At 40.0% G+C, this 23,501-nt stretch overlaps 1 protein-coding gene across 1 annotated transcript in view; it reads right to left on the reverse strand.

The window, feature by feature from the left end:
* Positions 1–23,501, reverse strand: part of STK32B (serine/threonine kinase 32B) — a 414,569-nt gene that overhangs the window by 282,151 nt on the left and 108,917 nt on the right. Inside the window, exon 2 of the mRNA XM_080796953.1 lies at positions 21,927–21,982. Coding sequence (XP_080653079.1) covers positions 21,927–21,982 — 56 coding nt within the window. The remainder of the gene's footprint in view (positions 1–21,926; positions 21,983–23,501) is intronic.

Here is a 23,501-nt window from a genome sequence, read left to right on the forward strand (position 1 = left end):
AAGAAGAACTGAGTGAAATGAGTGGGAAGATAGAGGAGGTGGAGAGGTGTGTCAGAAAAAAAAAGTGAGCCAGACTGCAGGGCCTTGTGGGTTGGCACAGAGAGACTGGCCTTCTTCTGAGCAGTAGGGCTGTTGCTGGACATTGGAGGCAGCAACCACATAATCGAATTTATACTTTAACACACCGCCAGCTGCCACGTGGACAGGCTTTCTCCTCTCCCTCTCATCCATTCCCTAGGCAACATTTATCAGGCCTTTACCACGTGCGGAGCACTGAGTCTGGCACTGATGGGACTGCATAGATGAATATGACCAGCCCCGACCTCACCATCAGGACTGTCTGATGGTGAAGGCAGACCAGATTTGCTGTGAGATGGCCAGGCAAAGCTAAGAGAACCAGATCTTCTTCCCGATGTGTCACTCCAGGTGGCTGCCCAAACCTTCCCAGAACCACCAAGTCACACGGGGAAATTCCAGGCACACTGGTGTCAAGAAGACAGGGAAAGCATTTGAAAATGCCAGCCATGTGCCAGGTATGGTTCTGGGGCTGCACGTTCTCTGCCCCTTATTTTCACATTACACCTTTAAGAACACTACGGGCATTCCTTTCATTAGAACAAATAGAAGTCTGCAGAAGTTATGTGATGGGTCCAAGTTCACATGGCCAAAAGTAGCAAGGCCAGAATCTGGGCTTGCTTCTCCATCTCAAAAGCCCCTGCTATCTCTTCTAGGCTCTGCTGCTCCCAAAACCAAACATCCAGTGTTTCTGGACCCTGATGGGGAGTCTCCCCCTGACCACCAAGGTTTCAGCTGATATGCATGTGATAAAAGCTGGCTTCAACCTAACTTCTGTATTTGGGAGGGACATGTGGAAAGAAGACAGGCTATGTGTGGCAGTGGTGTCCTCTCCAGACCTCCAAGTTATCCTGTATGTAAGAGGGAGGTAATAATGCCCAGCACACTGGGCTGTTAGGGGGACAGGACGATAACAAGAGCCTGGTTTCCAGGACAATGACTGTGAGTTTCTGACCGGTCAGGACTCTGTAGGTTGCAAATGTTGGGAACCCAACATGATCTCATGTAAGCAAAATAGGATGCCAGTTCTGGTAGCTGGTCAAGAGAGTGAAGGGCCCAGAAGACTAGAAGGACACACCGATGGTGGCACTGGGGGTGTCCACCTGTGTCCCCTCTCATTCGCCTTCACGCACAACAGGCAGCTCACAATGAGCCCTTGAGACTCTTCTGGGGAACTTTTCTGCCCTGAATGGGACAAGCCAGAAGTGCAGTAGGTAATGTAGCTTGAAGCAGCCCTCCACCAATGAAGAAGGGGGAAATGTGCATTAAAAACATCAGCTTCTCTAAGTTCAGCTGCTCCTGGGGGACACTATACACTGTCTCCCAAACGTCCCATGGAAAGGTGAGTCCAGGTGCCACAGTGGTGAATGGTTCATACAGCACCCATCACTGGCTACCTCCCTTTCTCTGTCTCACTCCCCTTCTCTTGCAGGTGGTTTTTGGGTTTGCCTCCTGATAAACTGCTTGCACTTCAATATAAGCTTCTGGAAGAACTCAACTTCAGGCAGTGACCAGCAGGGCCATCAATGGTGAGGCAAGCAAGGAGTCTAGAGTATATAGTATAGGAAGCAAGTACTGACCTGCATTTGCAGGACTCTGGAAGCAATGCCTCCTTGAATTTTGCACCTGGGTGCTATGCTTGCTCTCTCTAGTCTGGATCCTATCCTACAGGGACCCTGTCTTCTCCACCCACCTCTTACATCTGTTTGTTTCTTTTCTGTGGGCCTCATTCTTTCCTTCTACCAATAGTCTTGCTCCTGGGATGCCTGGATGGTGCATTCGGTTGAGGGTCCAACTCTGGGTTTCAACCCAGGTCATGATCTCAGGGACCTGGGATTGAGCCCTGCATCAGACTCTGTGCTCAGAGCGATGTCTGCTGCAGATTATTTCTCTCTCCCTCTGTTCCTCCCCCTGCTCAAGTTTTTCTATCTCTCTCTAAAATAAATAAATAAAACCTTAAAACAAAACAAAAAGACCTTCACCTTCACCAACTGCTGAGAAAAATGGCAACCAACAAGTGCAGACCTGTTTTCTTATGTCAGTCATGAGGGGAAGAGAACAAGCCTATCACCACTGATTCCAAGGAAAGACTCCGAATGGCTGGGCTTGGGTCTCAAGACCACCCGTTAGAGCAAGCACCGATCTAGCCGAATACAGTCCTGTGGCTGGCACAGACATATCACGTGCCCCTCTTAGATGGTGAGAGGGGGGCTCTGGGCACACACGGAGATGTTATGATTGCTATGATGATGCTATGATTGCTATGATGATAACAGACGGGATTGCAAAGCATGCTGAACAGTCAAAAACTGCAGCCCTCACGTTCCTTCTGGTTTTCTGTCCTCTTTCCATTTCACAGATGAGAAAACGAAGCTTCAGAGTATTTAATCTGCTTTCCCAAGGATCCACAACTAACACATACCAGAGTCGGCCTGACTCCCACACCTAAAGTGTTTCACTAGATAGACAGAGATCAACCTGTTGGGCCATAACTATCCAAAAATGCAGTCATAGAAGGATTATTACAAAAAAAAATCTCAGTAAATTCTTGTTTAAAAAAAAATCAATGGATTGCCCACAAATGTTACTGTACTGGGGAAGCACAACTCTCCCAGCATGAAAGTAAAATGAGATTTCTGTGCTTTCACATGTGCTCCTTCCTGATAACGAAGGCTACTGACATAGTTTAACAATGAAATGTCTTGCTCAAAAACTCTTAATAAATGCCAGATATTGAACCCACCAAAGGTAGGAATTAAAGCCAAAATATCCTTTCAATATTAGGAGGGTGGTTTTCTGCCTCCTTTGCCAGTCCACCTCCACCTTGAGGTTCATAATAGGCACACAGACTTCATCTGAATCTACCGTCAAAGGCAGTGATTATTGGTATTTTGACCAGAACAAAGCTAGGTTCTATTGCCTGAAAGTCAACCAACCTCATCCTGAATCCTGGATGCTTGTGTACATCCTACATGAATTTGGGTGTCATCAAGAAACTGCTGCAACCCAAGAGTGACTTAAAAACTGAGCCTCTAACAAGCTTACATTTTTCAAAACATCCATGATCACAGTAGTTTTAATACATGTATGCCCTGGACTAAGGTTCTGAGAGCCAGGCCAGCAGGCAAACAGCAGCACAGGTGTGGGCAGACACCGTAGACAAAACTTTCAAGGAAGACAACAGGATAAATCAATTCAGAAATTAGGAGGCCACATGCACACAGATATGGTAGTGGGCCATGAAGTGGTGCAGAGGGTTCCCGACCAAACTGTCAATGATGTGATAGTAAAAATGATATGCTCCTATGTGGTGCCAACTATGCTGTGGGTTGAAAGAGATGCTTCCATGCTCAGTGTTAGGATGACAAACAACAGAAAGTTTCAGTAGGATTTTTAAAATATGTATTGTTGTTATGGAAGTTCAGCCACTGCCCATGAGATTATAGGCAAAACTCCTAAATTCTCTCAGCCACAACTCCTCTTCTGAGAAATCCAGAGAAAGGAACCCTCCAATGTGGCACTTGAGCTCTGTCCATATTGTTGGACCCATAAAAATCACTGTATGGGTCAGGCTGTAAGCAGTCTAGTGAGGGGAAAAAAAAAAAAAAACTGGGTGGACTGAGATTTGTGTGCCTCTCCAAGAGACAGAGTATGCATTATAAGTCCAACCAAGTGAATTGCTTACTAAAAATCTATTTTCTAAGAAATACAATGGAATTCAAAGTCTCTACAACATAACATTCTCAATGTCCAGGATACAACTCCAAATGACTCAACACATAAAGAACCAGGAAAATGTGACACATTTTTTATAAAGGTGAACCCTAAGATGACCAAGATGTTGGAATTAACATAAAGGACCTTAGAGCAGTTACAATGGCTATGCTGCACAAAGCAAAGGGCAATATAGTAAAAATAAAAAAAAAAAAAGGAAATTTAAGAAAGAGAAAAACTATTTTTAAAAACTCAAGAATTTCCACTTACGCATTAGGCACATCATAGTCAAACTGCTGAAAGTAAAAGATTAAAGAAAAATCTTAAAAGGAGACACATTATATACCAGATAGCAATGATTCAAGGTTTCCTGACTTCTCATCTGCAACTATGTAGATCAAGCCACAATGGTACAAAATCTTTACAGTAATGAGAAAAACACTGTCAGCCCAATAATCTGTATTTAATAGATATATTTTCCAAAAAAGAAAGTGAAATGAAATGAAGGAAAAAAATTAAAAATATATATTTCAGATAAAATAAAATTAAGAGAATGTACTGGCAGCAGACTTACACCACATAAAATACTAAAGGAAATTCTTCAGGCTAAATGGAAATGACATCAGAGAAAAATGCAGGCTGGCATGGAAGATATAAGATAAAAGGTATTTAACAAGGACTATTTTCCTCCTACTTTTTAAAAACCTCCAAAAAATGCATAAATATTGCTAATATTATTATATATGTATATATAATTTATAACTTAAATATATATATTTTAAGCAAAAAGCTCTAATATTGTTTTGGAGATTTATAATTTAAGAAACTATAATACATGTGACAACTGTAGTATAAAGTTTGACTGAAGTGGTAAGTGGACCTATACAGTTGTCAGATTTTTACATTTATGTCAAGTATAAAATATTAACTCTAAGGAGACTGTGAATTAAATTAAGGATATATACTATACGTCCTAGAGCAATAATTTTAAAAGATAATAGAAAAATGTAAAACTATAAAGTCAATAGAAAAATTAAATGAAGATTCTAAATTTTTAATTAATCCAAATCCAAAATAACATGGGAAAAGAGAAGCAGAAAACAAATAAAATCATAGCAGACCTAAATCAAACCATATCAATAATTATATTTACTATCAATGAGCCAAACACTCCAACTAAATGATAGAGATTGCCAGAATGAATTAAAAAAAAAAAAAAGTAAGACCTAACTATATGCTACTGAAATAAAAAACACAGACAGAATGAAAGTGAATGCATGAAAAATATATATGTCATGGAAACAGTAAGCACCAATAAGATAGAATGGCTATAGTAATCTTGGAGAAAATAAGCTTCAAACTAAATATTAGATACTATTAACAAAGACAAAGGAGAACATTTCACCATGAAAATAGGGTCAATTCATCATGAAGACACAACAATCACAACGTGTGTATGTGTTTAGCTACGCATTCAAAGTATAAGAAGCAAAACTGACCAAACTAAAGGATAGAGAATTATCTCCATAATGAAACTTGAAGATTTTACACAACTCTCTCAGAAAGGGATAAAACAACTAGATTTTAAAAATCAGTAATGACCTAGAAGATCTAAATAACATTAACCACCTCAACTGATATTTATTGAATATTGTACCCAATGACTTTTTAAAATTATGTTATGTTAGTCACCATACAGTACATCCTTAGTTTTTGATGTACTGTTCCATGATTCACTGTTTGCGTATAACACCCAGTGCTCCATGCAATCCATGCCCTCCTTAACAACCATCACTGGGCTAGCCCATCCCTCTATCCCCGTCCCCTCTAAAACCCTCAGTTTGTTTCCCAGAGTCCATAGTCTCTCATGGTTTGTTTCCCCCTCTGATACCACCGCTTCGTTTGTCCCTTCCTTCTCCTAATGTCCTCCATGTTATTCCTTATGTTCCACAAATAAGTGAAACCATATGATAATTGACTTTCTCCACTTGACTTATTTCACTTAGCATTTCACTTGGCATCTCCTCCAGTCCCATCCATGTTGATACAAAATTTGGGTATTCATCCTTTCTGATGGCTGAATAATATTCCATTGTATATATGGACATCTTCCTTATCCATTCATCTGTAGAAGGGCATCTTGGCTCTTTCCAAAGTTGGGCTATTGTGGATATTGCTGCTATGAACATTGTGCATGTGGCCCTTCTTTTCACTACATCTCTATCTTTGGAGTAAATACCCAGTAGTGCATATTATACCTAATGACTTTAAAATACATGTTTCTCTCAAGTAGGCATGGTGTATTCTAAAATAAACAATAAACTGGGCATAAATTTGAGCCTTAATAAATGGAAATGGATTAAAATTTCAGAGAGTATATTCTTAGACCACAGTGGAATAAATTAGAATCAAGAACACTAAGTAGTTTAGAAGAAAAAAACCCAAATGTTTGGAAATTAAAGAACACATGCCTAAAAAATGCATGGGTCAAAGAAGAAATCATAAGAGAAATTAGAAAATACTATAAACTATATACTAATAAAAATATAATGTTTCAAATTTTGTGTGCTATAACTAAAGCAGTACTTAAAGGGAGATTTATAGCTTAAAAAGTATATATATATATGTGTGTGTATATATATATTTTTTTTTTGGTTTATCCAATTACAATTTAATACTGCTCAAATCTTTCAAATTTTTCACATTCAAGTTACTTGGTAGAAATACTTTATTTTCCAACTTGCCAGAACTGATTTTTCATAAGCATAATTCTTTAATTAGAGATGAAAAATTTTTCATTTGCTAATCTTTAAGATTTTATTTTTTTAATTTAATTTAATTTTTTGTGTTCCAAAATAGATATATATTTTTTAAATTTTGTTTATTTGACAGAGAGAGACAAAGTGAGAGAGCGAACACAAGCAGGGGGAGTGGGAGAGGGAAAAGCAGGCTTCGTGCTGAGCAGTGAGCCTGATGTGGGGCTCTATCCCAGGACCCTGGGATCATGACCTGAGCCAAAGGCAGACGCTTAATGACTGAGCCACCCAGGCGCCCCCAAAAGTATATTTTTTAAAATGTATAAAATCTGTAACCTATCGCTCCTATCTTGACAATCTAAGAATATATAAACTGATCAGGGGAATAAGAGAAAGAACAGAAATAACTAATAACAGAAATGAAAGAGGAGTTATAATTACAGATTGTATAGAAATTTAAAGGATCATATGATATTATAAATTACCTTATGCCAACTAATTTGCTAACACAGAGAAAGTTGCCAAATTCCTTGAGCATTTCAGCTTAACAAAATTCACATAAGGAAAAACCTAAGAAAATCTGAAATTGATTTTGTTGTCAAAAGCTTTTCCACAAAGAAAACCCCATACCAAATGACTTCATTCATAAATTCTATCCAATGTTTAAAGAAGGTAACACCAATTCTACACAAACTCTTTCAGAAAATAGAACTCAAAAGTAGACCTCCCACTTATATAAGGTATCTGATTTTATACAAGGTCACCAAAGCAAGCCAGTGAGCAAAGGAAAGTCTTTTCAAGAAATGGACTTCCATATACAAAAAAAAAAAAAAGGGAGACCCTCAACACTTACCCCCCAACACACACACAGTTTATTTCAAGATACATCATAAACTGGGGCGCCTGGGTGGCTCAGTGGGTTAAAGCCTCTGCCTTCGGCTCAGGTCGTGATCCCAGCGTCCTGGGATCGAGCCCCGCATTGGGCTCTCTGCTCAGCAGGGAGCCTGCTTCCTCCCTTCTCTCTCTGCCTGCCTCTCTGCCTACTTGTGATCTGTCTGTCAAATAAATAAATAAAAGCTTTAAAAAAACAAACAAAAAACAACAACAACAACAAAAAAGATACATCATAAACTAACCCTATAAGCTAAAGCCATAAAGCTTTCAGAAAGTGAATATAATACAATATCTTCATGACTTGAATACATTTTCTTGAGCCAAGTTTTCTCACACAAATCACATAAAGTAATAACCTTATAAGTTAAAACACTTAACAAATTAGACTTCATCAAAATTTAAAATCTCCCTGCCTCAAAACACACTGCTAGTAAAAGTAATGGGCAAACCATATTCTGGTAAAAAAAAAAAATCTCATATCTGACAAAGGACTGGTATCTGTATATATAGCCCATAACTCAGTAATAAGAAGAAATCAATCCCTCTTGATATCCTGTTTTCATTTCCTTTGGATATTTACCCAGAAGAGGGATTGTTAGATCATATAGTATTTTGAATTTTGAATTCCATTCTATTTTTTATTTTTTTAGGAACTACCACTCTGTTTTCCATAGTGGCTGAACCAATTTATATTCCCATCAACTGCAAGAGGGCTCTCTTTTCCCACATCCTCACCAATACTTGTTACCTTTTGTCCTCGTGATAATCAATCTAACATGAGTAAGTAGTATCTCATTTTACTTTTAATATGCATTTTCCTGATGATGACTTAAGCACCTTTTCAGGAACCCATTGTCCATCTGCATGTAATATTCAGAAAAAATGATTATTTATTTCCTTTTGTCCTTTTTGAATAGGATTTTGTTGTTGTTGTTACTGAGTTGTAGGAGTTTCCTATATAGTGTGCATATTAACCCCTTTTGTGATATATGATTTGCAAATATGGTCTCCCATTCTGTAGGTCACCTTTTCATTTTGTCGACTGTTTCTTTTGCTGTGTGGAAGCTTTTTTAATTTGATGTAGTCTCACTCATTGATTTCTGCTTATGTTGCTTTGCTTTTGGTATCATACCCAAAAAACCACTGCCAAGATCAGTGTCAAGGAGATTTTCCCTATGTTTTCCTCTAAGAGTTTTATACTATCAGATCTTATGTATCAGTCTTAAATCCATTTCAAGTTAATTTCTGTGGGTGGTGTAAGATAGGGGTCCAATTAAATTTTTCTGCATGTGATTATCCAGTTTTCCCAGCACCATTTGTTTTTATTTTATTTTATTTTATTTTATTTTTTCAGTGTTCCAAAATTCATTGTTTATGCACCACACCCAGTGCTCCATGCAATACATGCCCTCCATAATACCCACCACCAGGCTCACCGCACCCCCCACCCCCTCTCCAAAACCCTCAGTTTGTTTCTCCAAGTCCATAGTCTCTCGTGGTTTGTCTCCCCCTCCGATTTCCCCCAACTCACTTCTCTTCTCCATCTCCCAATGTCTTCTTTGTTATTCTTTATGCTCCACAAGTAAGTGAAACCATATAATTGACTCTCTCTGCTTGATTTATTTCACTCAGCATAATCTCTTCCAGTCCCATCCATGTTATACAAAAGTTGGGTATTCATCCTTTCTGATGGAGGTGTAATACTCCATTGCATATATGGACCATATCTTCCTTATCCATTTGTCCATTGAAAGGCAGCTTGGTTCTTTCCACAGTTTGGCGATTGTAGCCACTGCTGCTATGAATATTGGGGTACAGATGGCCCTTCTTTTCACTACATCTATATCTTTGGGGTAAATACCTAGGAGCGCAATTGCAGGGTCATAGGGGAGCTCTATTTTGTAATTTCTTAAGGAATCTCCACACTGTTTTCCAAAGTGGCTGCACCAACTTTCATTCCCACCAACAGTGTAAGAGGGTTCCCCTTTCTCCACATCCTCTCCAACACTTGTTGTTTACTGTCTTGTTAATGCTGGCCATTCTAACTGGTATAAGGTGGTATCTCAGTGTGGTTTTGATTTGAATCTCCCTGATGGCTAGTGATGATGAACATTTTTTCATGTGTTTGATAGCCATTTGTATGTCTTCTTTGGAGAAGTGTCTGTTTATGCCTTCTGCCCATTTTTTTGATGTGATTATCTGTTTTGTGTGTGTTGAGTTTGAGGAGTTCCTTATATATCTTGGATATCAGCCCTTTGTTTGTACTGTCATTTGCGAATATTTTCTCCCATTCTGTGGGTTGCCTCTGTTTTTTTGACTGTTTCCTTTGTTGTGCAGAAGCTTTTGATCTTCATGAAGTCCCAAAAGTTCATTTTCCCTTTTGTTTCCTTTGTCTTTGGAGACACGTCTTGAAGGAAGTTGCTGTGGCTGATGTCGAAGAGGTTACTGCCTATATTCTCTTCTAGGATTTTGATAGATTCCTGCCTCAGGTTGAGGTCTTTTATCCATTTTGAGTAAATCTTTGTGTATGGTGTAAGAGAATGGTCGAGTTTCATTTTTCTATACATAGCTGTCCAATTTTCTCAGCACCATTCATTGAAGAGACTGTCTTTTTTCCACTGTATATTTTTTCTTGCTTTGTTGAAGATTATTTGACCATAAAGTTGAGGGTCCATATCTGGGCTCTCTACTCTGTTCTACTGGTCTATGTGTCTGCTTTTGTGCCAGTACCATGCTGTCTTGGTGATCACAGCTTTGTAGTAAAGCTTGAAATCAGGCAACCCAACACCATTTGTTGAAGAAACTATCCTTTCTACATTAAGTGTTCTTGGCCTCTCTGTCAAATATTAGTGTCAGAAAGATACACTCTCATTTTTACTGTAGCATAATTTACAATAGCCATGATATGGAAACAACCTAAGAATCCATCAATGATGAATGGAAAAAGAAGATATACGATACAATGGAATATCATTCAGCCATGAGAAAGAAGGAAATCTTGTCCATTTGTGACAATATGGATGGACCTTGAGGGCATTATGTTCAGTGAGATAAACCAGACAGAGGAAGGGAAATACTGCATGATATCACTTATCTGTGGAATCTAAAACCACTGAACCGGTAGAAACAGGAGTAGAATGATAGTTATCAGGAAAATTGGGGAGATGTTATTTAAGGGCACAAACTTCCAACTAGAAGATGAATAAGTTCTGGAGATCTAAGTACAGCATAGTGGTTACACTCAATACCAAACGCATGCAAGTTGTAAAGAGACTAGATCTTGAAAGTTCTCCCCACAGCAAAGAAATGATAATTATGTGCCATGACAGTCGGGTTAGCTAATGCTAGGTGGTAATCCCACTGCAATATATAAAGGTATCAAATCCATACTTACACTGTAGACTTACACAATGTTATATGTCAATTATATATCAATAAATTTCTCTAATAAAACACATGCAATAAAGATGTTTAGAAAAGTGGGGGAAAAAACAAATAACCTTTTCTTTTTAATGGCAAAAGCTTTGCACAGAAACTCCACAAAGGAAGATACACGACTGGCCATTAGCACATGAAATAAATGTTGATCATTATTAGTCATCAGGAAGTACTCATTCAAGTTACACTGAGATCCTACTGAACACCTATCAGAAGAGTGAAAGTGAAAATCTGTTGGTAAGGGTGTGAAAAGAGGAACTTTTAGGACTAGTTTAAAATGGCACAATATCTTGGAAAACCTTTGGGCTGTTTTGCACAAAACTGAACATACACCCAGTCTACAATCCAGCAATTCCAATCCTGAATATTTATTTAAGCATATGAGGTCATATGCTTGTGAAAAAAAGACAACATAAAAGACTCAGTCTCAAAAAACAGACTGAGGGTTGCTGGGGGGAGGGGGGACGGGAGAGGGTGGTGGGGATATGGACATTGGGGAGGGTATGTGCTATGATGAGTGCTGTGAAATGTGTAAACCTGGCGACTCACAGACCTGTGCCCCTGGGGATAAAAATACATTATATGTTTATTAAAATAAATTAATTAATTAATTTAAAAAAAGACAACATAAATTTTTGCAGCAATTTCATGAAAAAAAACAGTAAAAACTAGGAACAGAAAAAAATAAAAAAAACAAAACAAAAATTAGGAACAGTTCTGGAGTCTGTTATGATGAAAATAGATTACCAACTGATATAGTAATAGAACGTAATACTATTATCAATGAAAAGGAAAGAACCTGCTGCTGGATGAAGCTCAAGAACATTAGGCTCCAAAATTATTATGCGTACAAAATACTCAGAAGCATTACACAAAAGACCGCTTATGTAGGACTCCATTTACATTAGGTTCTAAAATAGGGAGACCTCCTCTATGGAGGAGGCGTGGTTGGGATGAGGACGAGTTTTGACTGGAAAATCTCAACAGGGGAATTCTGGATGACAGTAATCTTCTATATCTTTGGGGAGGTGCAAATTACACAGATATATGCATTTCTCAAAAGTCAGCAAATGCAAATGTAAGATTTGTGCATTGTACTGTATGTACACCAAGAAAAACTAGATGAATCTTTTTGTACTGTATGTACACCAAGAAAGACTAGATGAATCTTTTTGCTAAAATATTTAAGGGAAGGGTACAGATATTTGCAATTTACTATAAAATGAATAAAAGGTAACATGGATTATTAAATAGAAGGATAGGAATTTCACAAAATAAGTTTGATAAAATGTTCATGGTAAAATGTACATAGTGGATATGGGTGCTTACTATGAAATTCTTTCAACTTGGCTGTATTTTTGCAAATTTTCCTATTAAAGTGTTAGAAAATATTAACACACATCCAGTCAACCCTGCCCCTTAGGAAAAAGGTACTTTTTGAAGTCTGAATTCAGATCCTCCAAATCCACCCCCAGTACACATGAATCTCCTGGGCTTCTCACCATCTGTTTTCTTCAGACTGGACTTCAGTTATCTGTTTCTTTCTCTGCATCCTCCATGTATATAAGAGATCCCCAAAACGAGGCACCATATCTGGTTCATTTCTGTGACCTCAGAACCTAGAACAGGGCCCAGAACAAACTGATCCACTGTATGATGGGCGGGCAGGTGAGGTGAGCAGGAGCATAAAGGAACAAATAAAAGAGGGAATAAAAGAAAGGAAGTAACCAACCAAAGCTGGTTGGTTTTATATCAGCCCCTGAGTGGTTGGTTTTATATCAGAAGCTGCCAATAACAAGACTCGGGGATGAGAAAACTAAGAGAAACCACAATGACAAGGGTTCTGTTAGAGCCAGAGCTAGATGGCTTACCAAGAGGAGGAGAGCTATGTAAAATCATGAGCCTTGCCAAGCCTGGCCTGCCATTTGTCAACAAGGAAAGAGGTCATGCACTGTGAGATGTTCTGGGAACATAAGTGTACCGACCTGCCCCAATGCCACACTTATGCCCAAACAAAGGACTCTTCATGCAAGAACAGTGCATGTCACCTACTTCCAAAAAAGCACATTTGGGGGTCACCTGGACAGTTCAGTCGGTTAAGTGTCTAACTCTTGATTTCAACTCAGGTCATAATCTCAGGATTGCAAGATGGAGCTCTGTATTGGGCTCCACACTCAGCAGGGAGTCTGCCTGAGATTTTCCCTCTCCCTCTGCTCCTCCCACACACACTTATGTTCTTTCTCTCACACACAAAACAAAAACAAAAACAAAAACAACCACACTTGGTAAAAGCCTCCCCTACCTGACTCCCTGCTGCCTCAGGGAAAAGTACAAGCACTGAGGGGTCACTGTCTACCAAGCAGAACTTTGAATTCTGGGCTGTGCCATCTCATTTAGGTCTCATGCAGCCTGACACAGAAGACACCGACATGCCCATTTTACATGTGAGCAAACAGAGGCTTGGACCCTACAACGCTGTCATTTGCACCCTGCGTGCCTGACACCCGAGTGTCTGTGCACCCAGAAACCCTTGCTGGCTGACGTCCCAGGGGTAGTAACCATCCCAGGGGAAATCCTTGTTTGCTGGAGGATATTGCATAAGGATGAGATGTTCCACATCAACACAGACCATGGATGGAGCAGTCAGCCCCAGCACACCCATCCCAGATTCAGCTCAACCCAGTCGGGTGGGGGAGGTTAATAAGGGTGGAGTAGATAGAGAATTTGGTTCAAGGGAAAACCATCACTGACACCCCAGCACCCTGGCTGGTGGGGGCCAGGCTGGCAATGGAGAAGGCCAATTACTCATTTAAGGTAACTTTTCTTTATTTTTCTTTTTCATTTCAGTACAGTTGACACACAATGTTGCACTGGTTTCTGGTGTACAACATACTGATTCAACAAGCTACCTTCTGAGAAAGGTCTTAATGGGCGAAGAGGCCAGTGGAGACTATGGAAGATTGGGGACAGAAGGAAGGAAAGATTTGTTAAGATGCATCTTCCGAGAGAAAGGGAAGAGCACAGCACTGTAGGGCCTGCATGTGGAAGGGCAGCAGGAACCCCAGGGCCTTCCTCAGTTCCCCAGACTTCTGGGGATTCTGGCAGCTCAGTCCCAGCCACACCTGCCTCACCTTTAAGAAGCTCAGGAAAGAAAGGAAGGAGGGGTCCCAGAGGCTGGTCCTGCTCTGGCCAAGGTGAAGGCAGGGAATGCTGAGGGACAGTGTGCTGGGACATGGGGACGGGCTGGGAAGGAGTCGAGAGATGCATCTGGGAACTGGGCTGTGACCCATGTGTCAGTCTGAAGAACCATGTGTCTTCCCCCATCACACAGCACAGACCTCAGTGACACTCTACCCTATAGTCCAGGCCTGGGGAACTGGTCATCCTCCCTCCTCAGGCATGCCCTCAAGTGTGAGCTAAGGAAAGGGGGCCCTGGAGGTGGATGAACTCCAGAATAAAAGCAGGAGTGTGGGTTACAACATGACTTCCAAAGTGGCACTGGTCACATCTAAAGTACTATTTCTGAGAGTCCAGTCTCTCATGGTTCATTTCTCCCTCTGATTTCTTCCCCTTCACTTTTCCTTTCCTTCTCCTAATGTCCTCCATGTTATTCTTATGGTCCACAAGTAAGTGAAACCATATGATAAGTGACTCTCTCTTCTTGACTTATTTCACTCAGCATAATCTCCTCCAGTTCCATCCATGTTGATTCGAAAGTTGGGTATTCATCCTTTCTGATGGCTGAGTAATACTCCATTGTGTATATGGACCATATCTTCATTATCCATTCGTCTGCTGAAGGGCATCTCGGTTCTTTCCACAGTTCGGCGACTGTGGCCATTGCTGCTATGAACATTGGGGTATATATGGCCCTTCGTTTCACTACATCTGTATCTTCAGGGTAAATACCCAGTAGTGCAATTGCAGGGTCATAGGATATCTCTATTTTTCATTTTTTTGAAGAATCTCCACACTGTTTTCCACAGTGGCTGCACCAACTTCCATTCCCACCAACAGTGTAAGAAGGTTCCCCTTTCTCCACATCCTCTCCAACATTTGTTGCTTCCTGCCTTGTTAACCTTTGCCATTTTAACTGGTATAAGATGGTACCTCAATGTGGTTTTGATTTGAATTTCCCTGATGGCCAATAATGATGAACATATTTTCATGTGCCTGCTAGCCATTTGTATGTCTTCTTTGGAGAAGTGTCTGTTCATGCCTTCTGCCCATTTTTTGATGTGATTATCAGTTTTTTGAGTGTTGAGTTTGAGGAGTTCTTTATAATCTTGGATATCAGCCCTTTGTCTGTAGTGTCATTTGCAAATATCTTCTTCCATTCTGTGGGTTGCCTCTTTGTTTTTAATGACTGTTTCCTTTGCTGTGCAGAAGCTTTTGATCTTGATGAAGTCCCAAAAATTCATTTTCCCTTTTGTTTCCTTTGTCTTTGGAGACATGTCTTGAAAGAAGTTGCTGTGGCCAATGTCGAAGAGGTTACTGCCTATATTCTTCTCTAGGATTTTGATAGATTCCTGCCTCATGTTGAGGTCTTTTATCCATTTTGAGTTTATCTTTGTGAATGGTGTAAGAGAATGGTCAAGCTTCATTCTTCTATACATAGCTGTCCAATTTTCCCAGCACCATTTATTGAAGAGACTGTCTTTTTTACGCTGTATATTTTTTCCTGCTTTGTCGAAGACTATTTAACTATAGAGTTGCAGATCCATATCTGGGCTCTCTACCCTGTTTCATTGGTCTATGTGTCCGTTTTTGTGCCAGTACCATGCTGTCTTGGTGTTCATAGCTTTATAGTAAAGCTTGAAATCAGACAATGTGATGCCCCCAGCTTTGTTTTTCTTTTTCAACATTTCCTTAGCAATTTGGGGTCTTTTCTGGTTCCAAATTTTAGGATTGTTTGTTTCAGCACTTTGAAAAATGCCGCTGGTATTTTGATTGGGATGGCATTGAAAGTATAGATTGCTCTGGGCAGCACAGACATTTTAACAATGTTTATTCTTCTGATCCATGAGCCTGGAATGTTTTTCCATCTTTTTATGTCTTCAATTTCTTTCATGAGTGTTCTGTAGTTCCTCAAGTATAGGTCCTTTACCTCTTTGGTTAGGTTTATTCCAAGGTAACTTATGGTTTTGGTGCTATTGTAAATGGAATCAATTCCCTGATTTCTCTTTCTACAGTTACACTGTTAGTGTATAGGAAAGCAACTCATTTCTGCGCACTCAGTTTGTATCCTGCCACATTACTGAATTGCTGTATGAGTTCTAGTAATTTGGGGGTGGAGTCTTTTGGGTTTTCCACATAAAGGTTCATGTCATCTGCGAAGAGAGAACGTTTGACTTCTTTGCTGATTTGAATACCTTTTATTTCTTTTTGTTGTCTGAGGGTTTTAGAGGGGAAGGGGATGAGGGGAGGGGTGAGCCTGGTGGTAGGTATTAAAGAGGGCATGTATTACATGGAGCACTAGGTGTTGTACATAAACAGTGAATCTTGGAACACTGCATCAAAAACTAATGATGTATTTTACAGTGATTAATATAACAATAAAAAAAGTACTATTTCTGAATAATCTTTCACTGAGTCATATTGGGTTCAAAGTGCCCAAAGCAGTGTAAATGCACCTGAAACAGTTTCCTAGGGCTTTATTTGTGCTCTGGCCTCTTGCTAGTAAGTGCTTCCCAAACCCTCCTTCTCTCCACCATGGCTGAAGCTTGTGCATTGCTCTTGTCTTTATTGTACCATGTGGTAATTGGGAATCTCCAGGGAGACAGAACCAGTGAATAATAGGGAGACAGGAAAAGACATTTATTTTAAGGAATTGGTTCCACAACTGTGGCTGGCAAGTCTGAATTCGCAGGGCAGGCCAGCAGGCTGGAAACCCAGGGGAGTTGGGGTTGCCACCTGGAGGCAGGATTCCTTCTTCCTTAGGGGACTCTCAGTGTTTCTCTTAGCTTTGACTGATTGGATGAGGCCCACCCACATTATGGTGGGGGTCATCTGCTTTACTCAAAATCTACAGATTTAAATGCTAATCTCATTTAAAAACTACCTTCACAGGGACATCTAGTCTGGTGTCTGACCAGATATCTGAGTACCGCTGCTTAGCCATAAAACCCATAAGATTAACCATCACACACCATACCACAATTTTCGATTTCTCCTACCTGCTTTTTCAATAAGATTTCTGCCCTCAGGAAGCCACCAGTCCTGTCAGGAACACAATATCTAATGCAGCACATGTCTGTTAAATTAACAAGTAACCCAATTCACTTGATAATACAAATCATCAATCACTTCAACGTGCCCTTGGCCCCGCACAGGCTACTCACGGCATGGCAGCCAAAGTGACCTTCTACAGACTTCACAAACAGATTATGTTATTCCTGAGGTCAGAACTTCCCAGGGCCTTCCCTTCTCAATCTTTAACATGGTAGACTAGGTCCTATGTGATCTGGTCCTTGTGGACATCACTGACCTCTCCTGCCATTCTCCCCACCTTGAAGCTCCTCAAAACTACCGACCACCCTCCCTTCCAGAGTCTTGGCACTTGCTCTTCCCTACCTGGAATCTGCCTTCCTCCTTCACTTCTGTTAGGATTCTGCTCACACAGCATCTTACCACCAAGGGCACCCTGTCACCCTCTTTGGGAGCACTGGCCAGCAGAAATGTCTAGGATGATGGAAATGACCTATAATCTGAGCTCTCTGGTCTAGTAGCCACCGGCCTCATGTGGCTACTAAGCACTTAAAATGTGGCTAGTGTGCCTGAGGAACTAAATGTTTATCATCTTCTTTAACGTTAATTAACTTGAATTTAAATATCCACATGTGGTTAGTAGCTCAGCTATGACAGCTCAGCTCTATAAATCAGCAACCTCTTTCTGCCACTACCTCCCAGAACACCATACCCCCCCACATTCCTATAGTTTAATGTACTTATTACTTTGTAACTACCATAAATACACATATTTACCTGTTTGTCATCTCTCTTCTAAATGTAAAGGAAAACACTCAGGTCTACTACTGGATCAAAGTCTAGTGCTTAACACTGGGTAGGCACTCAGTATTCATGGACTGAACTAACAAAAGAACTAAAGAAAAGATAAAGGAAGGAAAGAAGGAAGGAAGGAAGGAAGGGAGGGAGGGAGGGAGGGAGGGAGGATGGCAGGGAGGGAGAAGGAGGGAGGGAGGGAGAAGGGGAGGAGAAAATGAAAGGAATGGTGGGAACAAAGGAGGGATGGCTGATTCTATGCAACTTCTTAGATCACTATCTCAGTTTAACTCTATGAATTGTGAATGGTCTAATTAAGAGTGTGGGATTGTTAAAACTGCAGGTGCCTGGTCATCAGTCTTTGGTTCAAATCCTAGCTGGGATACTTCCTGCCTGTGTGACCATGGGTGGGCCACTCCATCCTTTGCAGTCACCAAGTCTAAGTATTTCTGTCTAGGTTCTTCCACTTCTGTAATAGAAATAATATTTACTTGAGGATATAAGGATATCTGACATTCAGTATGTAACCAAAGCAAATATTGCCGAAGGAGACTTCTGAGTAAGTGGGAACAGACAGGCTCAGCTAGGGGGCTCCTTCTTGTTCTCTAAAAGTCCTTGCCTTCTTTTCATTGTTTCAAAGAGCCTGTCACTGGAAACAGTTGAGGATTACAAATAAGTACTCTCCACAAACCAACCTCCCAACAACAACAAAAAAAGACCAAGACAGTTGGATTCACTATGGAATTTTACCAAAATGTTTTACCAGACATTTCAGGAAGAATTAATACCATTTTCTCAAACTCTTCCCAAAAACTGAAGAGGAGGGAACACGTCCACTCATGTTACAGGCTCGAAGGACCATGTTAACAAAGCCAGGCAAAGAAAGACACAAGAAAACAAACTACAGGCCAATCTATCTGGTGAATATGGATGCAAAACTCCTCAGCAAACTACTAGCAAATCGAATCAATAGCACTTTAGGGGATCACACACCATGAGCAAATGCAACTTATCCCTGGGGCATAAGGATGGTTCAACATATGGAAATCAATTTATGTGATATCCCACAGTAACAAAATAAAAGATAAAATCACATGATCATTTGAACAGAGGCAGTAAAAGCACTTGACAAAAGTAAGAACACTTTCATGATAAAACTCCTCAATGAAGTAAGAATAGAAGGGAATTACCTCAATACAAGAGAGGTCATATATGAAAAGCCTACAATTAACATTATAGTGAAAAACTGAGTTTCCTTTAAGATCAGGAATGAGGCAAGGATGCCTGCTATCCCCACTTCTATTCAACATAGTACTGGAAGTCCAAGCCAGAGTATTTAGTTGAAAACAAAATAAAAGGCATCCAAATTGGAAAAGAAGTAAAATTGTCCCTGTTTGCAGCTGATATAATCTAATGTATAAAAAATCCTAAAGATGCCACAGGGAAAAAAAAAATAGAATGAATGAATTCAGTAAAGTTGCAGGATACAAAATCAATATACAAAAATCAGCTGTGTCTCCATACACTAATAATGAATTATCTGAAAATGACATTAGAGAAACAGTCCTATTTATAATAGCATCAAAAAGAATAAATACTTAGGAATAGTATTCCTATAGAATAGTATTCCTAATAGAAAGTAAAAGACTGATACATAGAAAATAACAGAAGCTTGACAAAAGAAATTAAGACACAAGCAAAAGGAAAGACATCCATTTCATGGATTGGAAGACTTACTATTATCAAAATGTCCATACCACCCAAAGCAATTTACAGAGTCAATGCAATCCCCATCAAAATCCCAATGGCAATTTTTTACAGAAATGGAAAAAATTATAAATCATATGGAACTACAAAGATCACAAACAGCTGAATCAGTCTTGGGCAAGAGCAAAGTTGGTGAGACCCCACATAGCTGATTTCAAATTATGTTACAAAGTTACAGTCATCAGAACAACATGGTGCTGGCATAAAGACAGACATTGAGACCAATGGAACATAATAAAGATCCCAGAAAAAAAATCCATGCATATATGGTCCACTGATCTTTGACCCGGGTACCAAGAATATAGAGTGGGTAAATGCAGTCCCTCCACAAATGGTGCTGGAAAACTGGATATCCCAACACAGACAAATGAACTTGAACCCTTATCTCACACCACACAGAAAAGTCAACTTAAAATGAGTTAAAGGTTTAAATGTTAAGGCTTAAAACTACAAACCTCCTAGAAGAAAACATTAAAAAAAAAAAAAAAAAGCTTCATGACATTGGTCTTAGCAATGATTGCATAGGTATGATATAAAAAACACAGTAACAAAAATAAACAAGTACACCAAACTAAAAAGCTTCTTGCACAGCAAAGAAAATAGTCAACAGAATATAAAGACAACCTACAGCATGGGAGAAAACATTCAGAGGCCAGATATTTGATAAGGGGTTCATCTCCAAATATGTAATGAGCCCCTTTAATTCAATAGTTTAAAAAAAATTTAAAAAGTAAGACTCTGATTTTAAGGTGGGCTATGGACTTGAATAGATGTTTCTCCAAACAAGATGTACAAATGGCTCAAATGTATGTTAAAACATGCTGAATAGGACTAATCATCAGGGAAATGCAAATCAAAATCACAGTAAGGGGGACCTGGTGGCACAGTCGGTTAAGCTTCTGACTCTTGGTTTTGGCTTGGGTCCTGATCTCGGGGTCATGGGATTGAGCCCCGTATCTGGCTTCATGCTTGGTGCATCGTCTGCCTGGGACTCTCTCTCTCTTTCCCTTTGCCCCTCCCATCATGCCCTTTCTCAAATACATAAATAAATCTTAAGGAAAAAAACATACAATAAGACATCACCTCACACCTGTCAGGATGGCTACTATCAAAAACCAAAACAAAACAATAATGACAAAACAAAAGACAACAAATATTGGCAAGGATGTAGAGAAATTAGAGCCCTTGCACACTCTCTGTTTCTATGGGAATGTAATGGATAATATATAATGCTTCTATGGTGGGAATGTAACATGGCATAGCCACAATGGAAAACAGCATGGCGGTTCCTCAAAAAATTAAAATGAGAACTGCCATATGACTCACCAACATCACTTCTAGATGTTTATCCAATATAATTGAAATCAGATTTGAAAAGAGATAATTGCACTCCTATATTCATTGTAGCAGTAGTCACAATAGCCAAGATGTGGTAACAATGTAAATGGCCATCAACAACAGACGACTGAATTTTAAAAATATGGTATATAGGTACAATGAAATATGATTCAGCATTTAAAAGAGAAAGAAATTTTACACTATAAATTCTATAATACAACATGGATGAATCTTGAGGAAGCCATGCTAAGTGAAATAAGTCAGTAGTGGAAAGACAAATATTGCCTGCTTCTACAGATACAAAGTATCTTCAAAGTCATAAGTATCAAAGTCTTAGAATCAAAGAAAGGAATGGTGGTTGTGGGGGACTGAGGAGCTGGGGAAATGGGGAGTTACTAACCAACGGGCATAAACTTCCAGCTGTGTAAGATATTGGATAAACTCTAGAGTTCTGCTGTTCAACATTGTACTCATAGTCAACAATAATATATGGCACACTTAAAAATTTGTTATGAGGGTAGATCTCATGTCAAGGATTCTTTCCACAATAAAAATTCTTTATAAAATGCCTACACTGCAGGAAAGAGTTGATGTTGGCCGTCTCCTAAATCTGTGGCTTTTGTTTTCCACTTTCCTCATTTAGATCCTCAAGGAAGAAATGACATAAGCAATCTTGAAATAATTACCACTGTAATCCACCTAACCCAGGGCTGCCGTGGTAACCTAATTTGCAAAATGAAATTATAGCGGATCCAGAGGAAACTATTCAGACTTTCTTTCACATTTCAAATTTGGCGAATTGAAATCTTTCTGTCAAACAGGAAATTCCCAGTGCCCGGCAACCAACACAGAAACAGACACAGACACGCACATGTACATGACCCTAGGGGTTCGGACTTTTATATTTTGTTAATGAAATTTTAAAAAATCCATCATCCTTACCTTTCCAAAACTCCCTTTGCCAATGGCCCGCAGAATCTGAAAATGGTCAAAGTTGACTGCAAAAGAAAATGAGGGAAAGAAACAAATCAGATTTGCCAAACCTTGCACTGGTTCTTGGAAGTTCTCCCTACATACCTACCCATGTATTCCAAATGGCTTCTGGCTTCAATTTCATTCCATCTGACATGGCAGCACTCCACTACTGAATGGATACATCTCAGCACATTTTATGCTCCGCCTCCAACATCTCCCCAGTGGATATATAGGATGAGAGACATCTTTTGGGCCCAGGGGAAGGGATCACAGAGAAAAATCTGGATACCTGAATTACCAAATTCTTGCGCTCGCTGTTGTTCCCTTTGCCAGGATGACTTTTCCCTACCTCTTATCTTAAATGCTCAGATCTTACACACTCAGCTCACCTGCCTCAGGGTCCAAGACACCCCTCTCTAACTCAACCCCTTAGCTAGCCCTTTATCAGGTTAGGTGCACTGTACCTCTTGGCTCTCTCTCCCATCTGTCCACCGGTAGCCACTCTCTGGTCCAGTCCTCCATCCTCTCTTGACCTTCCCATCCCAGAATATGTGCTTATTGTAGGCAACCCACTTTGCTCATCCTCTGCTCCCACCCCTTCATTCCTCCCTCATTGGGAAATGAGCAAATTCTTACACAATCAGACCGCTGCCACTTCTACTACACCCCCCACCAAGCTCCCCACACCCACTGAGCTCCAGATGCACAAGCTTCTTTCCTGTGCCTAGAACAGTCATTCTCCATCCCTTTAATGCTCTTCTCCTGGCTGTACAGTCACTGACTCTGCTCCCTCTTCACCCTTCTGCATCCAGAAAAAACTGCTCTCAGCCTCCAGATGAGTCTGCCTCCCACTACACTCTCCCAGGGCTGTGGGACCCTTCTCCAAAACACACTGTTCTGTATTATTGTACACGGATTTGATTTAAATCCATTTTTCCCCACTAGACGCTAAGTTCCCTGAAGTCAAAGGACACATGTCTGCTTGTCCCCCTGCGTCCCCAGCACCTAGCACGGTGTCAGCACATCGTGATGATTCAACAGCAATTTGCCAGCTAAAGGGCCGACTGAAAGCAGTTCCCCACATTCGCAGTGCCAAGCACAATTGCTGGTCCATAATGAGTGTTCGGTAAATATTTTTTAATTAGATTGAATTACAGCCAGTTCCCAATAACTAGGAGAGGCATGTCATTTACAAAAGATGAAGTGAATTGATTAGTTCACTACATTATGGGGGGCGAGGATGTGGGGAAGTGAACGAACACAATTAGTTGCCTCTGTACTAAATGTACGTGCAGGAGGACAATTATATTGAATTGCATCCCTACAGACCGAAGTCAGAATCCAAGGTGCCATCAAATGCCTGACGTGCTTAGAATAGAGAGAAAATGTTCATGGTTAACTTAGCAAAACCTGGGTTCCTTGACCTACTTTGCTTTCCTTGGTGTAGAACTTTCCAGGAAAAGAAATTCTGGGCTTTCACTTCTTGCCCACTCACCTTAAGTCACAGAAGAGAAAAACAAGGTGTCTAGACTGCATTTGCCA

This window comes from Martes martes, assembly GCF_963455335.1.
Source record: "Martes martes genome assembly, chromosome: 2".
Lineage (NCBI taxonomy): Eukaryota > Metazoa > Chordata > Mammalia > Carnivora > Mustelidae > Martes > Martes martes.